The following is a 26,177-nucleotide window of genomic DNA, read 5'->3' as shown; positions in this document are numbered from 1 at the left end:
CCACCCTGCTAATGCGAACGAGGCCCCGCCTGTTCTGGGTGCGCGAGTGGCAGCGTAAGGGGCGAGCGCTGCACTGGTCGCGGTCGGCTTCAGTGTTTACACGTGGCCGCCGGCGCCACGAGGCCCACCGGTCGTCCGCCGGCCACCCGACGATGCACGTCATGACGCCGCTGCTCACGTGCTGCCTGTGCATGGCTCTGTGGACGCTGACCGCGGCAGAAGGTAAGCCGTCGCTGGCTGTGAGAGAACTGAGGCCGCAGCGAGACCAGGTCGAGCCTAAGCGATGTCTGTAACGGCAGCAGGAGTTATTTCAGTTCACTAGTTATTCAGTATCGCACTTACGGCGAGAGGTGAGAGGAGGGCGAGGGTCAAAGGCATGGGTGCCACTTTCTGAATTCGATTGGAGCGGGTAGCTAAGCCGATGAGGTTGGCGTGCCCCTCCCCTCGCTAAAACATGATTTCTCACCTGATTTCGACCACTGTGTATTGTACTTTAGGATAGGATAGCATAGCATAGCATAGCATAGCATAGCATAGCATAGCATAGCATAGGTTAGGTAAGGTAAGGTAAGGTAAGGTAAGGTAAGGTTAGGTTAGGTTAGGCTAGCTTAGGTTAGGTTAAGTTAGGTTTGTTTAGGTTAGGGTTAGGTTAGATAGTCAGATATGCATTAAGGAGCTTCCAAAAAGTGAGCTTTCTAGTTTGCACGTCAAGGTACATGCAATAGTCACAGAAGATACAACAGACAACACAGGTGAATGTGGCGCACCACTCTGTACCATGTGTTCATCTGCTTGATAAATAAAGGGGCAAGATTGTCCTTGAGGACGTGTGGCTCACGGCTTTCAACACCCGCACGTCTGCAGGCAGCAGGCTCCACTCGCTAGATGCGCAGAACATGAGCGAGCGGCGCCCAAATTCAGTTCGGTCACTTGGCAGGTGCAGCAGCTCGGCGGCCGTTGCTCGAGTTACACGAGCGGAAGAGCGGCGCACTACACGCCCTTATAGCATCCCGGCACATTCAAGTGTTCGGTGATGTTGACCCATCCTAGTTCACGCAGCGTGAGTGTCACCCGGTGATACGAGCGCTGCGATACGATACAAATTTTGAGGCTTTTGCTGCCGTCGCTTCTGAGTCACGTTACACCCTCCTTATACCGAGAAACAGTAACGTACATGGAACCAAAACGGAACGTGCATCACATCGCTCGCCGTTCGCAGGCGAGGCGTGCGTGGTGGACGCGGCCGGCACCAGCGGCGAGTGCAGGCGGTTGATCCGGTGCCAACCTTTGCACAAGCTGTACCTGGCGCGCAAGGCCGGCACGGCCGGGCCGGAGGCGGTGACGAAACTGCGCGCTCTGGCTGCCAAGTGCCCGCCAGCGGCACCGCGCCGTCTCTTGGTAAGTCGCGCGAAGTTCTCTGGCCTGGGACACATGACGGGCCGGCGGGTGGCACGGGTTTGGTGCAGGTGACCAGCACCTGGGAGTACCCGGGCTCGGTCCTGTGTGTCATGTCACTGCCACTGTGTCAGATCTCAATACAGCAGCATGCATGAAACTTGTAACAGTTATGAAGCCCCCAGCTCACGTACCATGCACTTACATGTATGGTTTCTGGTCTGGGGCGGGGGGGGGGGGGTACAGGCATTGTTTTATCTGTTTGGCTTAGGCTGGATACGGAAGCTAGATGCATAGAACTGCATTATCACAACGACTTTTAGACGGCACACTGAGCTGAACACACGCCCTCAACATGGCATGACCTGAACCTTAAGTTACGATATGGTAAAAGAGACCTCCCTAACCAATATTATGTTAGGCTGGGTCACGCTACGCAAGGTTGCCGAGGTCGCAAGGTCAAAATGTTTGCAAAATGGTTAAGCGAAGTACTTGAATGAATCAGTGGATTATTGTAAACATATTTTAATGTTACGAGTTGCATGCCTTTTGAGACGCCCAACTATCATGATGTCTCAAAAATGCCCGGGGATATCTAAAAAAGCATTAATCGGACCAGGCACAGATCCGCACAGATCACATGAGAACGACAGATAACCTAAAATAACAGCTTAGAAGTAAATTATGAAGGAATAGGCTATTGATCCCCTGTCGGTCTGTTGCGGAATGATCCAGGAGACCATGATATGCAGTCGCGGGGCAGAGCAGACGATTTTCCCTTGCTCACCACTGCACTGACGGGGCAGAAGCGATGAGCGTCTGCGTCACTGTAAGGCGTGTGCCTCTCAAATTGGGAGGGGTTTGCGTACGTCGGAAACAACACGACATCCGTACATCTCAATGTGCGCCAGTTCTGTGCGCATCCGCGCAAAAAACTAGCACATATTGCGGGGCATCTCAAATTTGAGATGCCTGCAATATGTGCCAGTTCTTTCGTAGCACCTGTCTTGTGTAGTCTTGGACTCCTTGGACCTCAGCCGTTATCTTGCACACTCATTGTTTTTTTTTATTTCCTGTCAGTAGCAGCAGATCCCCTCGGGCGTTGGGTATGGGGAGAGACAAACACAGCATTCACCTCATCTCTTTTCATGCCAGCACCCGAACCCAGGAGTGATGCCTTCTTAAAAACGACTGGGGAAGGGTCTCAGCCGAAAGGTCTAGCTTACCCTTACCCGTAAGGATAACGAAAATAACTTTCTGTTATCGCTCATCGGATGTGGTCCGATGGGCAAAAAGACCGTTTCTTTCAGAATGGCGTGGCCTGACAGCGGCTGTGGAAACAATCTTTTGTGTACACTTATGAGAGGTGCTTGTACCTAAAAGTGCAACTGAATTGACGCAAGCATCTTACCAGATATGCTGATAGCTGGAATGACACATAAGGTAAAGACTGGTGACCAGTGTGACCCTCTTAAAGGGAGTATTCCACATTTTTTGCACTTTTCACGTCATAGCTAGATCAGACGAGTTCGATTTGGTCGATAGTTTCCTCGAAGTCTTTCTGAATAAGAAAATGCCATTGCACCCTTTGGTCGCCACTGTGAAATTATCGCTTTCCATTTGTTTAACTTTATCGAGTACAGGTCATATGCACTGCTTTTAATACCCGCCCAGGTGATCGGCTGAACACCCTTCACTCGGTTGGGGGTCGATTTGACCTCACTGGGATCTCAAAAACTAAGATAGCTGGAAACGTCAAGTTCACAGAGTGGGTTAAAGTTTACGTGAAAACACTTGTGTCAAAATTTGAGGCTCTCAGGTTCTCACCTTGGGGTCAAATAAGGTCAAACGGGGTCAAACCCCAGATTGGCGTGTCAAGTGCCCTTAAACGTCATCATGTAACCGCCCTGAAGTTGGGATACCTGTTCTAAGCAAAAGGTCATTGGTGTACAGCTAGGGTCAGTATCCTCGTGTAATCTTATAAGATCAAGTGGACCAAATGGCTTCGAGACTGCTCCTATTTTGCCATTCGGATAACCGTCAGGGATTTCGCTAGGTTGTATGTTCCTAAGAATAAGGTGCTGACCTGGGTCAGTTCAGATCAGTGGCCTACTATGACCTTTAAAAAGTCCATGGAACGCGTGTGTTGTAGTCCCTATGTCAACAAATTGGAAATGAACATCAAAAACCGCCGCATTAATCAAGCTCCCTAGTAAAACAGCAAGTAAGGTTTGACCTCGGTCAGACCTTCTTACCTGACCCTAGGTCAATGAAATTGGTTGTAATTCTAGATTCAATTGTTTTGTTGCTTAAAAAACTACCTTATATATGTGTGGCCTCGTCTAACACTCTAGTTTTGCATCACATTGAACGATTCCCCCAGAATTACTCTTCGCAGACATCTATGACCTGACTTTGACCTGCCATTGGTCAGCGACCTTAAAAGGTAAACATAATTCTTGCATCAAAGCATCTTCTATTTAAGTTTCTGCTATTATGCAAAAATTGGCGCGGATACGCCGGGCTGTTCTCAAATTATTCTGGAAAAGCCAATTTGATCCCCACGCGAGCTCGTCATAATAGACTGATTGGTAGAACCCTGTGTTCAGCGCAAAAGATATACGTTTATGCGGCCATTATCGCGCAAGCTCAACAAAACTTGGCACTGTGGCGTTGATCTATCTCCTATGGTGTCTAGTGCAATGATTCTTTTCCAATGGTACTTTGGCTTTGGGAAGCATTGTTTACGTGGATGCTCAGTTCTTTACAAGATTGCGTTCATAAAACAAAAATATGCCAGTGGAAGGTCACGTAGTTTAGTGATGGATGTATCTTAATCTCAACATTTGCGTTTTCCACCTTTCACCTTTCAGCCATGCATGTCGCGCTAAATGACCTCTGTGTCAATCTCTGTGCTCTGCTAACCTCTGTGCCAATCACAGATGTTTACTTCTACTGATGTCATTCACGACAGTCTACACGCAAATGTAAAACACGCTTACATTCGAAATCATGGTGGGTGAAATTACCGCATGATGTTTAATGAACATGTTTGGCTCCATTTTGCCACAAAATAGGCCACTGTGTGTAGCCTACCTGGGATTAGATGGCAGCAACAATGTCGTACTCTGCTTGCTAGTGGGAGGGAGGAGCGACAAAGCAGGAATGGGGCAAAGATGAAGTTGAAGTTGGGGTAACGTGGGCCTGAAACTGAAGACAATTTTGCAGGTGCAGATGAGAAAACCATGCGTCCTTCAGGTGCATATATTCCTGTAGACACAAATTGCCTCTCGTGGAGAAAAGCTGTTGCAAAGCTACCAATTGAAAGAAGTTTGCTTCCCGGGCTGCAGGTCCTCATAAGGGTTCCTGAAGTCTGCTCAAAGGCCAGAATACAGTAATTCTGCGGGAGGTAGGACACTTGTACATAGTCAAACTTCAAGCATTTTCAGGTGTGCGACTCAACTTAGATAACCACCATCAGATCCCATCAAACCAAGCGCTGGTAGTTTGACATAAAAGGCGTACTTTCCGCCCGTCACAGTCAGTAATGGTGAGCAACAGTAGAGGGAGAGAGAGAGTAGAGATAGCGATTTGCTGTTGATTAGTCGTTCTGATCGCTGGTGGTGCAAAATGATAACTGTCGGAGTTAGTAGTTTTCAGTCGCTCGGTCAGTACAAAGGAGCCCCCACCTTGCGAAGGTGGTAGAACCTGAACGGTCACGCGGCCCGACCCCCGGATTAGGGCGGACGGTGCGGCACGGTGGTGGAGGCGAATGAATGAACAAAGACTCCTGGTATATGAGGATAGGCAGATGAATGGGATGCTGCACACAAACCGGTATTTTGCTTTTTACACTCGTTAGTAGGCTCCATGTGCGATCTGGATGATATCGTCGGCCTCATCGTATCGAGATGCGATTTGATATGCGACATAACATGCACGTTACAAGACAAAAACATTCAGATTATGTGAGGCGTTTCCGGATTTGTGGAGCGATTAGGATATTAAGAAATTCATCAAACCCACTTTTACAAAACAAATGTCACAGATGATCCGGTGGGATCAAGCGCTATCCAATGATGGGTAGCATCACATACCTACTTATTTTGGAGTACATGTCTGTGTTCGGAAACTGAAATGTTGACAGTTGGTACGCACATATCTTTCCGAATGCTGTCCAACGTCATTATTATTATGATTATTGCTACCATTGTTGCGAACCTTGGCGATATCCAGCGAGTGGCTTTTCTAACGCCGCGTCAGCACATACTGCATAGATCAACACAATACACGCAACACATCAAATGAGACGAATTCCAGCGATGCACATACGATGTTATAAAATATGAGCGACCTGTGATACAAATTCTTCTATGTGATACAAATTTGTCCATGTCTATCCACGTGGTGCAATATAGTGTGGTTGAATGACGTTTTACGGACATGCTTTGTTCCTGCGAGCGTGAATACAGCTTTTAACGAAATTCGAGTTGTACGCCATCGGTGTAAAGTCGTTCAAATGGGGCGGGGGAAATGGATACAGGTTTTGACGGTGGGATTTTCCTTCAACTTACATTTGGTAAATATAGTTTATTTCCACCTAAGAGAGTTTTGTGTGGAATAGAATACTGTTGTTTCTTGTGGGCTGTGTGTCGCGGACATCAGCCAATGCAAGGTTTGCCGTTATTTCGGAGGGGTGACTGCATATCTGATACCGCATATTCCATAATAATCTCCAACACGGAATGACCATGTTTCAGGGCGAGTCAATGCATAAATATTTTAGTTCAAACGCTCTGTAACTGTCAGAAAATGTTGTCATATGCATCTAGGGAAAGGTTATACATCAAAATGGCTAAGACAGCACAGATTCAAACCTTTTTCGAGCGTTTATCGTTAAAACCGATTGTTAAAGCGATAGTCGCAGATTGCTGGGTGGTGATTTGGCTAAAGTGGCGGCTTCCCCTTTCCACAAACTTATTGCTACAAATACCAGCCTCGACTGGGGCAAACAACACCATGACAAATTAGGTACAGGCCCCAATAAATATAAAAATAATGAAGATTGACGCAAGCCGATCAATTTGAATGATTTTTTATTATTTAATTTTCCAGAGACAACACGTCATCCGGTGACCGCAGCTAACTCCCGGAGAGCATATCTGGTAAAACTGGACCGGTCTCATGACTGGACGGTCCTCTGAGCGCCCTCAGGGCATATGCACGAGGGAATACTGGGCCAAATAAGTACAGAAGAACCTGTGCCAAATACGAGGTTTTCACGTATCCTTTTTTGCCGCACCACGCACCACCAGAGCAAAGCATGATACAAACACCAGCAAAGCCTGGTAGGTAAGTCTACTCCACGTATTTTTTTACCCGAAGAAACGTGACCGCTAAACTCGGCTAGACAGGCAACTTGCTTTTCCAGCCGAGTTAAAATGCCAACCGATATGGCGTAGCCGCTTTCTAAAGCCATATTGAGTGTTCAGGTCTTGATAGCGGATGGGCGCGGAACAGCCTTTGGTGTTCTGTTATCAGATAGTACCAGTAGCGGTGCTTTGAAGTTGTTCGTTTAAAGGCGCTGACCGATGACATGCGTGTTCACTCTTTCACTTGACGGATTATCTTTGAAATATCGTGACTCCAGCGGAATATAAAGAGGCGGTTTGCTTACGGATGACTACTTATTGCAAAATAATTTCGGACGTTTGGCTTAAGTACTATCATAATGCACCGGGTGCCTTTTCGAGTGCTTCAACTCATGGTTAATCCTTCCCTTTAGCACTTCCTTGAAGCATTCCGCATGAAAAGTGCAAATAACTGCCTTTGACTCGTCGATGTCCGAGATGGAATTATAGACTTCTTCATAACTTCCAAGTTATTTTTTGGCATAACCCTTAACCCTCGCCCACCATGAGCTTTCTATTGAATTGAAATAGCACGTAGTGACCCATAAATGACTCATCAAAACAAATCTGCGTACACTGGGGATGTAGTTTCGCAAAATAGGTTGGGTCGGGAAGGACGAGCACGGAAAAATTACCACAACTACCCACAAATTCATCTGACCCTCTCATCCTCTTCCTGGCTTTATCCTGAATCCTCGCGACGTCCCGCTTGTTCGGGGCAGCCCGCATGCGTCAGCCACGAGTGGGCCAAGACTACCCCTGGAGGGGACCCCGACCGGGCGCCTGGCGCATACTCTCAGAATGGTCCCTGCGCGGGCTTATGCTCGGTGGGTACCCCCTCCCCCCTCCAGCCGCATGTGGTACTGCACCATCGTTATCCAGTCTCCTTCATCCCATAGACCTGAAATGATCATTGCTGGTCGAAAGGGCTCTAATCCAAATAGCCTAAGCCCACAAATTACACCACCAAAATAGGTTTCGCACGGGTTTGGCCCACTCCCTTCTTAAAGTTTGGATGGCGGAGGGGGTGGGGGAGCGCACGTGAGGGGGAGGGGGCGTTATAGGATTGTGTTCCGCGGCTGCATGCTGCGCCTCTTTCCGCCCCGCTACTGCCGCAGGTCGATGACGTGGTGCTGGTGTGAATCCAGCGATGCCCATGGAATGTCCGCTGTTTAGCGCGCCTTGTGCATACAGAAAATTTAAAGTGGGAAGTATTCATGTTCGTGTTTGAGTGTGTCTAGTGTGCGGCACAAGACATCACAACATTCGAGATGCCACTCGGCACAGACATACTGAGGTCGCTAGTTTTTTGCACGCGCACTCGGTGCAAGTAAATGTGGCCGATAACTTGGAAAACAGCAGGCAAGTGATAAACCATCGTCCTGATTCGCCGCTTTTTGATGCAGTGGACTGATAGGGGAGGGGGCCGATGCAAACCTGCCGTGTTTTTTGTTCACAAATTGATCTTATTATGTCAAGTCAAAGGCTATTTTTCTGAACATCCAATTTGCTCAATTTTGCATGCTCATATGTACAAGATCATGCTCCGTAGCGAAACAAAATTTAAACAGACATGTTCCTTGTTCAATTACGAGTACAATGGTAGTACGATGATATAAGATACAATTATATATATATAGTGCGTGTGTGTGGTGTGGGTGTGGGTGTGGGTGTGGGTGTGAGTGTGGGTGTGGGTGTGGGTGTGGGTGTGGGTGTGTGTCTGTTATTACATGTTTTGGCATGTGCTTATGATATATGACTCCCTTAATATAACAGTGTTGGCCCGCCACGCGCGGTTGGCAAAATTGTCGGATTCCGCCCACTACCCGCGCCGGCCGCCCATCGCCGTACAGTGTTCTACCTAAAAAAAATCAAGCCGCCACTGGTCGGAGACTAGACATGCCAGGAGCTTTTTCTTGTCTCAAAACACGCGACGAATACCTCATAGGCAAAAAAGTTATGGGCCATTGCACGACATGCCGAAGAAGTATCCTCAGAACACCTAAAGAGGTTTCATCGACCACCCCCATATCAGGGCGAGGGTCAACACGCGCTCGGGCGTGTGGTCAATTTGACTTCTTTGAAGTTTTTGTCAAATAATTTTCGAAAGACATGCCAAACCCACGCCAATAGTTGCATAGAAGTGACATTGCATAGCGCCAATATCTAGTATTACGTTTCCGTGTGCAGTCAGAACTAGTTGGGAGTCGGGCATCCGACACATACCGTAGCTGCAGGGTAATTGTACATGAAATGTCCCCACGCGAAGCTTTTGCCACTAAACGTACACAGGTGTATAAACTGGTACAATGTATGACCAGTTGGTCCCGATGATCATATGTACGGTGCGAAGACGAAACTTAAAAAGCTGCGACGATAAGACTTTCTTCCAGCATGGGGCAACGGAAGTGCTTCCACGTTGGGATGGCTATTTCTTTCCGGTCAACGCCCACGGAGCCTATGTTTAGTTTTCCGAAAGTTGCGGGCCTCAGCCCCCGTCCCCATCCCCGGTTCCGGGCCTCTATGCGTCACGGTGGTGCGACTCAAGACGCATGAGGAGTTTGCATGGCAATGCTAATTCACGGAAATGCCAGTTATTTAATGGATTTCTCATCAACTTTTTTTTATTAAAGCATTGTGATGGTTTTGCGACCTCGTCTTCCAATAAAAAATTCGTGTCGCTTTTTATTGTTGAGGGGCTTAGAAAAAACATTGGTAGGGGAGGGAGCGCTCACCCAAAATGCGCGCAAGGCTTCGCCAATAAATGCCAGCCCTGGAGACAGCAACAGATCAACGCAGTATACGATGATCATTTAGTCCTGCCGAGCGAGGACTACATGCAGACTGCTGCTGGATCTCGGCTCGCTCCGCTCGTAACCGGTCTGACGCTGGTTGCCGTGCTCCCCGGCTGCAGGTCTGCTGTCAGAACGAGGTCACCGGAGGTCTCACGACCCCCGCGCCGTACCGCAGCGCCGTCTCGAGCGCGTCAGCTCTGCTTCCCACCGAGGACGTGTGTGGCAAATCATTCTCCGGCATGCGCGTCATCGGCGGTGTGGACGCCGAGATCGCCCAGTTCCCCTGGATGGCCTCCGTCCAGGCCGTCACAGGTCAGCAGCTCAGACATACCATCCCGTCCGTCAAAGGTCAGCAGCTCAGACACACCATCCCGTCTGTCAAAGGTCAGCGGTTCGTACATACACACACCCGCAGTGTTCAAGCCAGTATCGGAATGTGCTTGTTATTCTTTGAGTGATGTTTTGCATTTTGAGTGATGTATTGGAGCTAATTATGTGAAATGCGTTGCTTTTTCGTCCTTTCAACCGTTAAGATTTTTAGATGAATGTGCAAACTGAATTTTTTGTGGCGGTGCGTTGTCTTAACGTTGATAACTGCACTGTTATATGCGACGAACATACGAATCTATCGGTCGTAGAATACCCGGCTAGTCCAGAGATGTGCCAAGATTAAAATGCTGTTCCCAGTTTCTGCATCTCCATGCTTGTCTGCATAGGAACTCTGAACTCATCAATGCCGAAAAACAGGAACTCAAGGTCGTTCCTGCTTACATCAATCACAATACATCGTTCTTCGTTTTCCATTAAATTCTTCACAAACACCACACTTTCTTGTTTCTTGCTCCTATTGGATTTCCATAAACACCATATCCTGGTTCCTGGTTCACAAAGGCCAGCTCCTCGTCCCCGGTTTTCAATGATAGCTCATGAGCATCCGATTCTAGCAACATAGGAGAAGCTGAGATCATAACACATAAAGACCAAGAGCTCCATCAACTAACTCTCAATCAATGTTGCGCGGGGTACGATAACGTGATCAAACCATGACGCACTGAGGAGAATGTTTACGGAACAGAAAAGTGTGCCGTCTAGAGCTGTCTTTTCCACTTAAAAAGTACGCCAACAGCTATAAGTGAGCTTGTTTCATTATATCTGATGTTTGCTTCAATATCTTCAAATGTGAAACATTCCCTTTAACGGAGCCACGTATTATAAATATATGCTTGAAACCCATAAGCGCGCACGCGCGCACGCACCCACGCACGAACGCACGCACCATTATGACTGTTATGCTCAGAATTGAACAAAGAACATGCTCTGTGTAAATTTCATGTCACCACAAAGCATGCCGTCGCAGGCATGATGCTGTAAATTTGAAAAAGTGTGATTGTCTGGAAAGTTCGACTTACCATCTGCCATAACGGAGTCTATGTTTGACCTGATAATATAAGAGTTAGTACCGAATGCGAGATCTTGTTGATAACAGTACACCGTTGTTCTTTTCCGCTGTGCTCTATCCTGATTAGCTTGGAAATGCGAGGTGGTGACATCACTCCCCGCCCCTATTATTCTACGTTATGAAAAACGGCGAATCTGGGCGAGGGTCAAAGGGAATATCCCACCTTTTGTAACTTTCACTGACTGTCACATCAGTTGTGTACGATTTTGTTCACTAATAACAGTTTTCTCGAAGTCTCTCTGAATAGCTAAGAGTTTTTATTTTAGCTAGTCGTCCCTTCGAGGGAAATCGCGTTTGAATCCCTGCTCACCGCTACGAATGTGATACATTTAATTTGCCTCGTTTTTACCAACGTGTGTGTTTTCTAATGTTTGCAACACACTAATGTGTCAAAATATTTTTGTAATGAGTGCTAAGACAGATTAAAACATTCTGCTTAGACAAAAACATATGCAAAAATCAAGCTGTTGCTCCGCGAATTCAACGAAACGGGATACTATGGCTTTGATTTCGCCCCTGCTGCGTTTATCACAGTGGCTCTTTTCGAGGCGCACTTTGGCTTTGGGAATAGGGGTATCGCATGATTCATGTGACGCAGTGGTTCAAAATTTACCAATGCGCTTCTCGGTAAGAGGCCCGTGCCATCTAAGCCAGGCACAAACATCCCTTTACTCGCACCAGTAGAGGTGTGCACGGTAGTTGTCATGTCGGCGGTGGTCGCAACTACGGAGAAGAAGCGCAGTGCTGTCACAAAAGGCTTTGACAGCACAATTTGAAAAAAAAAATAGTAAAATTGATATCCTTGTAATGTATTGCCGATGCTGCAGTGACACCGCATAGTGCTGTTATCAGACTAAATAGTACTGAGGTTTCACTATATGTTTTTTAAATATGCACCAAAGATGACAGTCCTTTAAGGCGAAATTCCTTTCATTTTGCCCTGTTTCTGGGGGTCTAAGAAGTTAACAAAAGCTTTTTGGTGCTTATATTGTGGGATATACAGAGCTCATAATAAGTCGCATGAGATATACGTTGTACGAGGTGATCAGCAACTGTTGTTCCAAACAGGACTGCAACCGAGTATGGTATACAATAGCTTTATCTTTCGCCTCTTCGCCATAAGTATGCTTTGACGAACACGATACTGGCGATAAGCGCTTTGTCTGGAAGTCGGTTTGGGCCGCATTTTTTAGACTGAAGTCGAACCATTTGAATAGATGAACTTCTAGGATCAGAGCTCACGCTAAACAGTGTTTGTTGTGTGAGCCCTGATCCCTACCATCCGATCGCGCAATTTCAGGCCAACGGCAGAATTTGGTAGTGGCATTTTAACACCCTGCAGTGATCAGCACGGTCCTTCCTGCCCCCCGACGTCAACTGACGTCTAGCACAGCCGCTGCCACCGGCCGCAGGCCATACCTGTCAGACAAATGGTGACCTCCTGAAGCGACTCGAATCTAGCCCGTAATGGGTGGGTAGGAAGGCGGGCGCTCTAACATGTTGACGAGACGGGTGGACAGGCAGGCGGAACGGACGGACAGGCAGGCTGGACGGACGAACAGGCAGGCTGGACGGACGGACAGGCAGGCTGGACGGACGAACAGGCAGGCTGGACGCACGGACAGGCAAGCTGGATGGGACGGACAGGCGGGCTAGACAGACGGACAGGCGGGCTAGACAGACGGGCAGGCGGGTAGGACGGATTTTACCATTAACGACAGCAATTAAATAAACTTAAAGTACAGCAAGCGTGTGTGACCCGGACGAAACTGATGGCATATCACTACGTCTTAAGCCGCATGAAATTATAGAGTTGGTTGTTAAATTGATTTCGCTTTCAAGAATTGATTTATCGTCATTTCAAGGAAATACAAGGGTATTAGGTTAACGTTGCACAGTGCCGAGCCCAGCTCAACGTGGGGAAGGTTCGATCAAGATTGGTAGTTCATGACCCCCTCAATGAAATACAAAACTCCACCGCTGCTAAACAACCGACAATCAATCTAGGAAAGGTCTTGAGCAGCCGAGGAGGCGAGCATGGTCTGCAGTGCGGGCAGCCTCACAAATATTGAGAGAGCTCGCTGTTTCCAGAGCATTGTAAGAGGGGTGAATGTCAGGAGCGTTCTGCGTTTGGTGTGAAGTATGCGCTTTTATTCGCTTCGTTCACATATATCCGATCATTTTGGGAATTTCTGATCCCTGTATCCAGACGGTCCCAACGTTGTAAATGTTTGGGGCGGGGGGGGGGGGCAGTCCCAACGTTGTGAAAGTTGTGGGGAATGCGTTTCGCACGACCCCACAGTGTCGCTGTGGGGGCGTCTGTGGTGGAATGCGTGCTCTGCAGCCGCTGCCGGATCGTCGCTGGATGCTTGCGCGCCCTCGGCTTCCACTGCCACGTCTACCAACAAGAACGAATTTATACTGAGGAGCCCACTGATCAGCATACGGGCCAGATGACATGAGTCCACGACTTTGAGCGTTATGACTCCGGTACATCCATCATTAACGCATGTTCACGTGAGCAACAGAGCCAGGGTGAAGCGATTGGCCGGTTGTTAGCGGGACAGTAGGTCCGGTCACCACGAACGGTTGTCTCCCCGCATATGGCTGTGCGCCCTGATCCATGGTACCCCACCTCCACCTTTTTAGTTGATTATGTTCAAACGCGGCAAAAACGGAAAAAACATTCATTCATAATACGCTCCAGTTGGCAGGCATCTCGCGCAACCGGCGAATTGCATTGGCAAAGACCCGCTGGATAACAATCCTGGGGCCCCTCGACCTGAACTTATCCGTACAGACTTCATGCATTCGGCGCCCCACCACACCCACACCAGGCACACACATCTGCTGACGCCCACGTCATCCCACTCATTCTTGGCTCGTACACGAGCGAGACTCATCGCCTTTATCCAGCGCCTGGATATTTTGATCGGTACGCCTGCGCGAGTTCTCGTTAAGCCATGTTAAAGTTAGGCCATGTTAAAGTTAAGCCATGTTAAAGTTAAGCCATGTCAAAGCTAAGCCTATGTTAAAGTTAAGCCATGTTAAAGTTTAAGTTAGTTATCACATTTCAGACATCCAATAGCCGCGTTTAGGCCCCATTCAAACCCTATCGGATCAGTTCGTTATCATCTTGGCACCTGCATAGCCCTTGGGCCGACATCAGGTGTCCAGACCTGGACGACGACTCGTTCCCTCGCCTGACCGCCAGGGTGACAGTCCCCTATTGGTGGGACGGTTCACCGTTCCCTCAGCCACGCCCACCGCTCGCAGCTTCCACTGCCGTCTCAGGCAGCGCCTCGGCCGGCACGGAGACGTCGCCCCCGGCGTTTCTGCGCCATCACCCCCGCCTGTCGAAGTGAGCTTTGCAAAGCGCTGTCCCTTGGCGCGTCCCTTAGAGGCCTGGCGATAGACAGCGCGCCTGATAGGACGATGGAGCCCATCGACATACAGCGAGCGCCCAGCATGATCTGCGTTTACGCCGTACGGTCTTCACGGCCGGCGCATTCTGGAGACCCAGCCTGACTGGCCTGTCGGACGACTTGGTCCCTCGTCGTCCTTCCTATAAGCGTCCATGACGGAATCTCTATCCGTGCCGAACATCCAGTCATCAAGGGCTTAAATGCACGGCGTACACCACGTCGGAAGAGAACGGGTTGTGTGCTGGTCTCTCCCGAGGCGTTGTCCACCAACAGACAGAACCAGTTACCACCGTGCATAATCCTGCATCCCAGACGGTCCCAACTGGTCCCTGGCCATTTCATGACCTACGCCTCTCCAGGTCGTCACGCCTAAGGTACAGTGAAACACAGCGAAACGAGTCGACCGTCTCTTAGTACAAAACAGAACAAAACCGCGCCTTCGAGTCGCGCTACCCACGAACATTTCTCTGCGTAGGAGCGGCACTGCAGTCGGCTGGCGTCCCAATCCTAGCCGTAGCCGAGTCGTACTGCTCAGACGCTTTTCTCGTCCATCACCCTCCGGTCACGACCCCTGCATGATTCGACCTTCGGGAGAGGACGGCATGTTGCGTATCGGACGAAAACCTGCCAGTCCGGCGGGAGTTGACCCTGTCGGTTCCAAAGCAAATACTCCGTGTAGCCTCTCGCTCTGTCAGCCTTCGATACCAGCTGGGACATCGCGAGCATTGCGATGCCGCGCACCTCACGATGCGCTCTGCGGAACAAATAACAACGTTCGCCCCTTTCCGTCATAAGTCTTGGCAATCGACTGGCCGTTCATTGTCTGCGGTGATAGAGAGGTTCGCCGGCTCTCCGGGTTCGAACGCCATCCCCTCCGATTAGAGGGGATGGCGGAGGAGGTGGAAGGACTGTCTGTATATTTCGTCGCGCCGCCAACGGGCCAACAATGGCCGCTCCTGCCGCGCGGCTTAGGCGGTGTCAATGGCGCTGCAGGCACGCCCGGGTCCGCCGGCGGAACGGCGGGCTAGATGTGGAGAGGGCTATTGGCCAGGCATCGGCGGCCTAGCCGGTGCTCCCTTGGACTCAAGGATGAAAAAGGACGAAAAAAGCAAGCACAAAAACGAGGTTAAAACGGGGTGCCAGAGGAATGTCGTCGCAACGAATAGACCAGTCTCACGCCCCCAGCTACGTGCGTCCGCGGTCTCGCGTCCGCACGTAGTTTTAGCGAGTTTTCCTCACACGTATTCGGCGTGTAGCGCGACCCCGCACCTTGCCGGCGGGTTATCAGCCCTGGACTTCCTGGCACGTCCAGACCACAAGGTGCCGTCCTTGCCCTTGCGTGCTGTCGAGTGCTGCCCTCTGCTGCGGTCGCCGATGTCAGCAGGTAGATGGCATGTGAGTTGCTTCCAAGCGCCACCCAAGCCGGTGCCTCACGAGCGGCCTCTCCCGGTCTCGCTGGGCCACGGACGGTCTCTCGAGGGGTAGCAGGCTCGGCGCACCTCGCTGCGACGCCTCAGCACCCACGAGCACAGCAGGTGATCTCCCTCCAGTCGCTGGCTAAAGCCCTGGACATTCCGTCTGCTTCAGAAAGTTTGACATCGCACACCCCCTCACCAAGCCTCTGGTGTCCGAAGCGATTCCCTCCAGGAAGAGAGCGGCCCTCGCCAACCAGGTCATGGACACCGCACGCAGATCAGTCAATAAACCGAGCTGGGCCAAGCAACACAAAGGAAAACATTGGGAAATGTGAGTACACGCGCTCGTGAAACGAACCCGTGCGCTGGACGGAGTTAGGCCGCACCGAATTGAAAAAGGAAATTAACAACTAAACGGAAACAACACAAATTACACGTGCATAAATGTCGTGCGAAATGAGGAAATCAATCGGGCCGGACCAGCGATAACGAGAATGAGGAAGACAGCGCATGCGTAATAAAATCCGTGCAGGCGCGATAAACGGAATTTGGCAACAGCTCGGCGTCTCCAGTAAAAACAAGAGGAGAGAAGAAAAACGAAAGACTAGCTATAGGGAAAGGATCCCTAAGCTGCATGGACTTCAAACAAGGCCAACCAGTCAATCGACCAAGGCAAAGCAATCGATAGCAAATGGGGAGAAGACAGCGTGGTCGTGAGGGAGTCCGCACATGCGCACTGGGCGGGACTACGTGATGGTCCGGCCTCCTCGAACTATCGGGAAAAATATTAAGAGGACAAGAAAAGGCAAGTCGTCCAGCTACCTGACGGACTAACGCCCTAACCAAAGAGCATGATGGATATGCCGGCGTTGGCCTTACGCCGCGCCTGGCCGCGCCGCGGGGCCGGCGAAGGCCAGGACGAGCCGCTGCGCCTCCACGTGGCCGCCTCCAACGGCAAAATCAAGATAGCCTCGACGCGGTCTAACGAACGAGCCGCTGCGCCGAAGTGCGCGTCGTCTGCTTTGGCACTATGCCGGCCCTTTCGCTCCCTGGCCAAATCACCCCTAGCCTCGCTTCCACGGCAAACCATTAAAGCGCGGACCGTCACATGTACTTACAAAAACCACTCACACGTATTGGCCACAACAGTGCATCGCTTTAAGCGGGCCCAGCGTTGACCTGTGTGACACATCACCCTCCCCATTTCCCCAACCACACGGGAGGGAGCAGGCCGCCGTGGCCCACGCTCGCGCGGTGGGAAAGGGTCAAGGATCACTCTTCGAGCACCAGCCCTCCATGGCTCGGTTGGGATTGGGGCAACTGCCCGGGCGCTCACATGGTGCATGTTGTCGCCGGTTTTGCGTCGCCCGCGGGGCCAGATGTCGCCGCCAGGTGACGAACGTCGGGGTCAGCTTGTCTTTGAGGCACGGCTGTTGGCCCCTGATGCACCCTCCCCCGTTTGTCGCGGAGGCCTTAAGATCTCTTTTCAGACCTCTTTGCCCTACGCTTCATTACTTTTTTATTTCTCTTAACTGGGCCGGTCCGCCCCCGTTTTCTCGCGTGGTCTCAACAGTTTTGCCGCCACGCCCTCTCCGTCCAATACGTCAGCGTGCCGGCGTGTCCTGCTTCCACCGCCATGGCCGTTCCGAACGAAAATGGCGAGTTATGCCACCTGGCCGGGGGATGCACACTGTTATGCCATCTGGCCGGGGGATGCACACTGTTTCCTCACTGAACTGGTTAATAACTGACGCCAGCTTGTTGCTACGGGCCGATCGACTGGAGCGTCGGGCAGATCCCCATTGACCTCTCGGCCTGATGATGGCTTTGGTTTGGCGAGGATGGAGAACTTCGAAATGTATGCCTGTGTCGCCGCCATTGCACACGCTATAACTTTTCTGGGCAACGACGCCGTGGCAAATGTGTGTGTTTACCGTGCTTGCGCAAATGTGCTATTTTCATGAGAGTTAGCTGTTCAACAATCTACATTACTTGGTATTGCAGCAGAAACTAGGAGGATGACTTCTAGAGAGGACAGAATAGTCAGGTTTCCAGAGGCGCGCGTCATTTGATATCGCATCAGAACCAGCGATAATCCGTAGGAGGAAACGCAACGCCCTGCTTATGTTCTTGTACGATTACGTTATACCAGCCGCGTGCATGCAGTTTCCGCATGTTGACGGTCAGCTGCGGGTGTGTCGCAGGCCAGGACTCTGAACGGCGGCACATCTGCGGCGCCACTCTCATCACCTCTCGACACGTGCTGACGGCGGCGCACTGCGTCGTCTTCCTGTCGAACCCCGCTGTTCAGCCGTAGGTCGACAGCGGTCTGACTCCGCGGCGACCGAGCACAGCTGCCTCTCGCTGCTCAGCTGTCCGCTAGGCTTATAGTGTTTCGCTTAAGAAGCCTGTCTCTGAACATGAGCAGGCGACAGTTGGGTGGTTGATGGTAGTTGATGACAGAATGCATGCAAGATTGAAACTTGCAAAGTTGCAAGTAGAGAAATCTTAAACGAAATGCACAGCTTACATGTAGGCGTGTCGCCATGTGCAAGCGCCATGTCTTGCTGATCAGGGAATCATTTTTCAGCTCAATAGCCTCTAGCCCTCGGCCTCCGTTTTCTAAATGAATCTCTGGAAGTCAGCGTGATATAAATGACTGTTGTCCGCCAACACCACATTCACCGACGCCAGCTGGCAGGGCGGCGTTACCCTCTCTACCGTCGCCTGTCGCCCGCCGCTGGGGTGCAGCTGCGCACCAGCTGATGCGACACCACCGACTGTTGGCAGGGTGTCGGTGATCCTGGGAGAACTTGACTTCGACAGCGAAATAGACTGTTCGAAAGAGTTCCCTGACGAGTGCGCCGACCCACCGATCGAGGTTGAAATCTCCGCAATCTTCTTTCATCCCGAGTTCCAGGTGAGATTTCAACGCTTTTGCCTCGATCTCGTGGTGAGGTGACTTGAGAGGCACGACCTTTCCGCGATTGAACACACGTTGCAAGTTTATCCCGTGACAATGGCCAGTACTTGTTTGGTCACATGCCTTTGCTTGTCATACATATCCATTTTCATTTTTGCTGATTTTCTCCCTGAATTTTAACTTGCGGAAAAGAGAGCAAGAACACCGTAAAGTTGCCGCCAACGGGATCGGTTCCTGGTTTCAGAACATTAAACAGTTGGCGCTGCCAAGAGACATCGCCATCGTGCAACTAGCCGAGGAGGTCACGTTCACCGATTTCATTCGGCCGATCTGCGTGCTGACAGACCTGTCCGTCCTTGAGGGCACCACTGACATCGCTCCCGACGGTCAAGCAGTGGTGGCTGGCTGGGGAAGGAGTGAGATCGGTGAGTGGTCAGCCAAGACGGGGGTGAGATCGGTGAGTGGTCAGCTAAGGCTGGAGTGAGAGAAGTGGTTGGTCAGTGCAGGCATTGGTGAGATCTGTGAGGTATCACCTGGCGAAAGTCTGTCAAATTGCCAACTGCCTTTTTTGTCGTGGCTCGGGAATAATTTATCACCTCCAAAGGCACCCTCGGCTGCCCATTGACCAGCACAAACTTGCCTGGCATTGGATGCATCGAAAGCATACCAGTGGCAGCGGCAGATGTGTATGCACCTCCAGCTGCCGGCACGTAAGCCAGGGGAAAACGGCTGCTGTGGACTGCGCTCGGCGTGGTGTACCCGCAGACAGCCAGAATGACTTCACTGCTATCCTCCAAACGACAACGTTACCAGTGCGAGCTCTAGCCAGCTGCGAGAGAGACTTCAATTTTGAAGACTTGGGCCTGGAGGGACGCATCTGCGCTGGAGCCGGCCCCAACAGCTCTGACGCATGCCGTGGTGACTCTGGCGGCCCCCTCATGATGCCAGGTGGGTGCAGAAATTCATATGACATTGTGCCGTCAGGTTGGTATTATTACCTTCTGTGTCAAGGCTGGTGTCAAGGATTTGTAGTAATCCACGCTGCATGCTGGTGTTGGGAATGCGTGTCACCCATGAAGCCAGCCTGGTATCAGGTCCGTATTCCTTCAGACGCCCCTGTTACAGGTAGCTAAGCTAAGTGCGTCGTATAAACCAAGCAGAGTGGGTCTCCTAAATCCGGGTGAATTGGTGACGTTAATCCCAAAGGTAACGGCGCCCAAAATCCACATTGAAAGAGTTCTAAGCCCATGTGGAGTGCCCCTCCCCCCCCAGTCTGCGATTAATTTATATAGACAACTTGGTTAGAGCAGGCCTAACCACAGATGGAAAGGGTCGTTAGACTCCAAGAAGAGTGGTGTTCCTACCTGAAATGGAGGAGGCCGTCTTAGCTGAGGAACACTGCACGCAGAGCAAAAGAGTTCCTCCTAGCTTATAGAAAGCCAAGGGACATCGAGCCCAAGTGCATGTTCTCCCCCTGCCCGAACAGAAAGTTGCCTGCAAATTAATGTGGAGGAGCGCCAACAAACGTTTGTAGAGAGGAGGGTCGTGATGTTTATCGCAGAGATGCGCCAAATATTGAGGAAGTCCAAGTTGCAATCCCAACTGCACGTGCTGCCAGATCCCAGAAAAGAAGGCGTCACTAAGTCCAGGTTTAGTGATGTTCATTAACACAGGTTTAGGAGCATCCCAGCCATATTAAAAAGTGTCTCTCAATCTAAGTGGAAAAACTTTGGCAAGTGCAGATCGTCAGGTGCCGAACGGGCATTTCGAGTTGCACCCCAAGCCCAGAAGCAGGAGCGCTCAAAACATCCAAGATACCGGCATTTCGGTACCAGCTGGGCGACATGATCTCTAGGTAGATGGGAACCCCCGAGATAACTTCAGACTCGACAACTGTCGAAAGACTGACATCCATATTCTTAGAGAGAGGGCGTCCCAAGTTTGTGTAGAGAGAAGCCCGCAAACGAAGGCGCATAAACAACCATAAATAGGCGCTCGAATCTGGGATAGAGGAGATTTCTAAGCAGGCATGTTCCTGGATCCCAATCCCGGATCCTATAAGGTGATCCTAGAGTCCACTTTTTAGATCAAGCCACATCTGACTCTAAACCCAGATCGGGAAGTGTACACGAAGTGTGTGGAGTGAGTAGCCTTGTCATGGATAGGAGAGCTTTAGACCTAGGTAGATGGGCGGTCCAAGCTCAGGCGAGTGGTGTTTTAAGAGATAAATAACGCACAGAGCCGATGGGGACAAGACTTGGACGGTTCAAGCCTCGGAGCAAGGGATTGGCATCTAACGCACAGGATTCGGTCGTATACCAAAGGTCTGGGCATTTTAATGTTTGCGTAGGATACACACAACATGCATCGGAGCAGCGGCCGCAGGGTATTGGCATCTAACGCACAGGATTCGGTTGTATACCAAAGGTCCGGGCATTTTAATGTTTGCGTAGGATACACACAACATGCATCGGAGCTGCGGCCGCAGGAGATTGGCATCTAACGCACAGGATTCGGTCGTATACCAAAGGTCCGGGCGTTGTAATGTTTGCGTAGGATACACACAACATGCATCGGAGCTGCGCGCGCCGTTGTGAGCAAAGCAAAGAGCATCGATTAACGGATTAATGTGGTTTTACGACTGCGATATAGCGACACATTACAGTATTAATGATAAAGACCCAGCATTGACAGCTTTAAAAAGACTCAACAGCCTTGTTTTCAGGAAATAAAATGCACTACCTTGCACTTGTTCAACTGCAAATAAATCGCAACAGCATTGTTGCTGCCCCATTGCTACCAGCATTATGTCCGAAAAAGATGGTACCAATTTCATGTACTGAATGATCTCCACAATGGCTATCTCAAGTCAAAGCGCCATACAAAAGTTGAACACCTCCTTTAAGTGTTTGAACTCAAGTGGAAATATGTGAGAAGAGTGGAAGGGAGGCTGATCGAACTTAAAAGCGTAGACTTGTATGAATTGGATTGGACAAGGTCGTGGAGGATACAAATAGCATGCACGAAAAGCTTCAACAATACGTCAAAGCAAATGTTCCTTGCCAGACATAACCATTTTAACTTGAGCCTCACTTTAACTTTTTTAAATTGAGCCTACGATTGGCGCCCTACTGAAGATCTCGTACAACGCTTCGTTCAGGACCCGGTAGAATCATGCCTCCAGTAAAGGCGCGACCCCACCGTTTCATGTTTTGCGAATTCGCCCTTTCCCTATTATGATTTCGTGACCAAACTGAAGCTTAAATCAATGGGTAGTGCTTTCTAATTGTATGTGCAGCCACGCGTTCAGTGAGAGTAGGGTGTCAGATCGTGTTTTTTTTTTTAGTGCTGGCGCGGTATTGCAACATGCAGCCGATCCTCCGATTCATCCAGCAACTTTCTTTCCTCATCGGCTCAAACAGGTACTTCAACTAAGAGTAACAACGCCGTCTAAAGTTTGCTGCCCTGTGTGCCCCTCCATGACTTGACCGGACCAACTAATTCAAACTGTTTCTTTGTTTGTTGTTTGTTTTTTTGCGGACATGAAGCAGTGCACGATATGATGAGTGGATTGGCGCAAAAGCGGATTGGTTAAATCTAAGCGCCTCTCCTAACAACAACGTAGAACAGCCATCGCCGCCAGGGAAGCCACGATCCACCGCCCACCCGTCCTATCTGTTACCTGAGACCGCCCATCCGTCCTATCTGCTACCTGAGACCGCCCATCCGTCCTATTTGCTACATGAGACGGCTCATCCGTCCTATCTGCTACCTGAGACCGACCACCCGTCCTATCTGCTACCTGAGACCGCCCATCCGTCCTATCTGCTACATGAGACCGCCCATTCGTCCTATCTGCTACATGAGACCGCCCATTCGTCCTATCTGCTACATGAGACCGCCCATCCGTCCTATCTGCTACCTGAGACCGACCACGCGTTCGCGGCTGCTCCGGTTCACACTTATAGCCGTCTCTGGCCGGCGTCGGACGCCGGGCCGGGTGACGCCATTCAGTCACCCGTCTAATGTCTGTGCCCACTGGAAGTTCGTAGGCAAATCGATCGGTTGGCAGAAGAAATGCTTGGAATATTGTCTCAGGCTGCTGCCAGGTGTGATATTGTAAACCGGTACCTATGCGATATATACTTACCTGCCCGTTGTGAGTGAGCCGTAAAGTTTAGAGTGGTGTGATCTGTTTTATGCAGCATTTAAATTTTGATTTGATGCTAATAAGAATAGTTCAATGCAAAGTGTTTTGGTCTTCATATGGATGACCACACAAGCAAGTGGCACTAAGTGTTCTTGGATTTTGAATTTGAACATGTTAACATTAAGGTTTGACATTCCCATTTTCGGCCTGGTATGTAGAATGTTACCAAATCTGGATCCATCGTGGATCCATGCCATTCCCATTCTCAGCCTGGTATGCATGATGTTACCAAATCTGGATCCAAAGCTGTAGTACGTTGGCATTGGAGGTAGGGCTACACCGCAGCGCTTTTATAATACCTGTTTGGAGGAACGAGAACACCAAGGGATTGTCACCTCAAGCGACCTTTGGTTCCATCTCCTCGTGGTTGATGGGGTGTAGGAGTTTTGGCATGTTGTGATCCTGCTCACTGAAAATGTGAGTTGATGCCTGTGAGTTGATGCCTGTGAGTTGATGCACTACGTATCGGATGCCCTGTTAAGAGTGTTCGTGCGCCAAATAAAAGTGCAGTGACGTTTGTTTGCAGCTGATGTTGATTATGGATGAGGGTATGGAACAGTGTCAGTGTATGCATGACTGACTTGCAAGTGTTTGTTCTTTGCGATTTGAAAGTGTTTCTTCTTTGTGACTTTAAAGTGGTGAATGTCACTGATGGAATACTTCTCACTGGCCACAGCGCTGCGCCTCCTTGTCGCAGCATTGCCTAAAACGGTAGGTATCCCACTCACCTACATGTACTTCAAGCCTCCGTGTTTCCGTTGTGCCTTCTCCCTGTCACTGACTGTGTGAAACTGGTGTGCGGCAGTGCGACAGGGCGTCAGATGGTACCAAACGGGCATTTCGTCGTTCGGCACGAAGGGATGTGGCAAGCTCGCATGCTACACCAGAGTCCTGGACTACACCGACTGGATACTGGAACAGCTTCGCATGCCTTAAAGGGACATCCTGCATCACGCCTTCATTACCTTCAACGGGGATGCGCGTCGTTCCCCAAAATGTGCGGTGTGAGCAGGAAAGGAAAGTTCCCCACCCTCAGCAAGAGAAAGGTGCGATAGGGTACCACCATGAATCGAGGAAAACTGGCAGGCGCCTTCCGTGGCATGAGTGCAGAAGCGCGAGCATGTGCATCGGGAGCCTTCATAACACTGCAAAGTGCTCTAGTGGTGAATCGATCGACGCTCGTGGCGGTTAGCGCCTGGTTAGGATCTGAGGTATCGTATATATCTTTTATCTAGCCAACGACTCGCTGGTTTGCTTGGATAAGAAGGCTCTGTGTGCGTTTGCAGGGAAGCACTGTGGTCGTTCACGAAGGCCTCGTTCGTCTGCTGTATAAATTTTAGTTTCCGACAGGTGGCCGATCCATGGTTAGAGCAAGTTATCTGCTTGGGCTCGGACACGTAGCGTCATGTTTTGTGTAGTGTACCAATTACGGTTCTTTTCGGCGTTATGATTGCAGAATGTGTGTGCTGAAAATTGATGCCTTTTGATGTGCCTGAGCTATGCAATGATAGCACCGTCTGGACGCACATTGGCCAGCGCCACCTACAGCACCTTCTTCTAGCAGTCCTGCCGCAAGCATTCTGCAACACTGTCCCACAAGCCGTGTGATGACAAGCAACAACCGTCTCTAAAAAGGCTGTAATCACATAGCTGTGTATGTCTACGGCGCACCTGCAATACATGTGGGTTTCGGAGTTTTTAGATCCGCGTAGTGACATGACCTCGAGGGAAAGAGTTGAAAAGTCAATTCTGTCAAAGGCCCAGCATGCAGAGGAAGCGTGCCAGTCATTCGCTCTCACGTCAATCGGGCCTTAGGTCCACTCAGTGACGTTGACCTAGTGTCCATTCAGTGACGCCTCCTCCAGTACAGCAAACACAAGTATTCTACAATGTATTCCCGTTGGACATCGAGGCAGCTTATGCAAACATCGCATATACTCTTAACAATAGAGTATATTCATAACAAGTCGACAATGCACCACCGTCCCACGCACAGTACAGAGTGGCGGCGAATAGCAGCTGGCAGTTCAGCATCAGCGCGGCAGCCTGCGGTAGAGCAGCGCTGTGCTCCGAGCGGCGCCGAGGGAGGCCGCAGCTGCTCAGTGCGGCGTCAGTGGGTCGCCGCAGTCGCCTCAATGTCTGAGATCGCAGGCATCTGGGCGGAAGTCGGCCACGCCCGGCAGAAGGACGCGTCGAGCACGCGGCCGACCGGACCCTTAGCACATGGCACCTCCGGGCGCGGACAGGGTGCCTGCCCGTGGGGGTCATCACCAGGCACGCTTGCACAGACGCCGGTCACATGGATGCATGCAGGACACGTGAGGAAGAGGCGACGACCGCCAAAAGGGAGGCACGCACCACTCGATTCGTGACAATGACACATTTGCAAACATTCGTTACGGCACAATACTGCAGTCGCATGTCGACACTTCGGGGAGGCACACTTTCAGTGCGTTGGTCGGTGCAAAGGGTCTTCTCCCATCAGCGCACTCTTGCTAAAAGCTAATATTCTCTCTCACGAGGGCGTCCTTCCGTCGTGTTTGTGCTCGCACAATCGGCACATTCGCCCTGCCTGTTGCTGCCCTATAACACTGAATCAAGAATTTGACCTTGTCCGACTAGTAGAGCAGCTTTTCTTTCTTTCCGTCTTAATCAGAAATGCTCACGCCCTTCTTCGTGTTAGGGATATCTGCCAAGAGACTGTGGGGCTTGTTTAATTCTTGTCTCTTCGAAACCGTGTTCTAAGTCGTTTTAAAAAATATGCTGTCCGGTCCAGCGATAAAGGCGGGCGAGACAAGCTGCGGAATCGTCTTCTCTAGTACTGTTATTGATCTGAGGATTCAGTTTCAGCATCATCTAATCTATCTGCCGGGCAATAGATCTGAAAGCATTAGACGATAGCTCAACCCCTGACTCGCTTTTTCTTCAGAAAATAATCATTGATTCTCAGAAGCTGCAGTAGAACCGCAAAAAGGTGGCTAACTCGTGTAAGCATTTTAATCACTTGTTTCCCTCTTCGCGTTGTAGTCTGTACATTTAGTAAGGTTTAAAACTAGGGCTCTAGCGTTTCTAATGACCAGAGTTCTACGGTTTCCTTTAGCGTGTAGATATCCTCAAGCCCGCACCGCAGGATGCAAGATGAAA

General features: G+C 50.3%; 1 protein-coding gene across 4 annotated transcripts; it reads left to right on the top strand.

Moving 5' to 3' along the window:
• Positions 1–95: 95 nt before the first annotated feature.
• Positions 96–24,635, top strand: LOC119110137 (serine protease easter). 4 transcript variants are annotated; one of them, XM_037233883.1, is made up of 10 exons: positions 96–222; positions 1,220–1,398; positions 9,721–9,913; positions 16,073–16,231; positions 18,105–18,213; positions 18,691–18,820; positions 19,068–19,248; positions 19,589–19,771; positions 22,170–22,245; positions 23,839–24,635. In XM_037233883.1, exons 1-10 carry the CDS (start codon positions 153–155, stop codon positions 24,086–24,088), a joined length of 1,530 nt encoding a protein of 509 aa, XP_037089778.1. In that variant the 5' UTR covers positions 96–152; the 3' UTR covers positions 24,089–24,635. The 4 variants fall into 4 exon arrangements, with proteins under 4 accessions (XP_037089778.1, XP_037089772.1, XP_037089792.1 ...); XM_037233877.1 differs by having other exon boundaries at positions 9,721–9,949; XM_037233897.1 differs by lacking the exon at positions 16,073–16,231.
• Positions 24,636–26,177: the final 1,542 nt, after the last annotated feature.

This window comes from Pollicipes pollicipes, unplaced genomic scaffold, assembly GCF_011947565.3.
Source record: "Pollicipes pollicipes isolate AB1234 unplaced genomic scaffold, Ppol_2.1 Scaffold_2555;HRSCAF=2994_pilon_pilon_pilon, whole genome shotgun sequence".
Lineage (NCBI taxonomy): Eukaryota > Metazoa > Arthropoda > Thecostraca > Pollicipedomorpha > Pollicipedidae > Pollicipes > Pollicipes pollicipes.
This window is presented reverse-complemented; position numbering and strand designations above follow the sequence as displayed.

Bases quoted from the DNA above. Each gene is read 5' to 3' on its own strand.
- LOC119110137 (XM_037233877.1), top strand. From the start codon at position 153: ATGCACGTCATGACGCCGCTGCTCACGTGCTGCCTGTGCATGGCTCTG. The intron at 223-1,219 runs GTAAGCCGTCGC...CGCCGTTCGCAG, and splicing joins GACGCTGACCGCGGCAGAAG to GCGAGGCGTGCGTGGTGGAC. The intron at 22,246-23,838 runs GTACTTCAACTA...GGTGTGCGGCAG, and splicing joins TTCCTCATCGGCTCAAACAG to TGCGACAGGGCGTCAGATGG.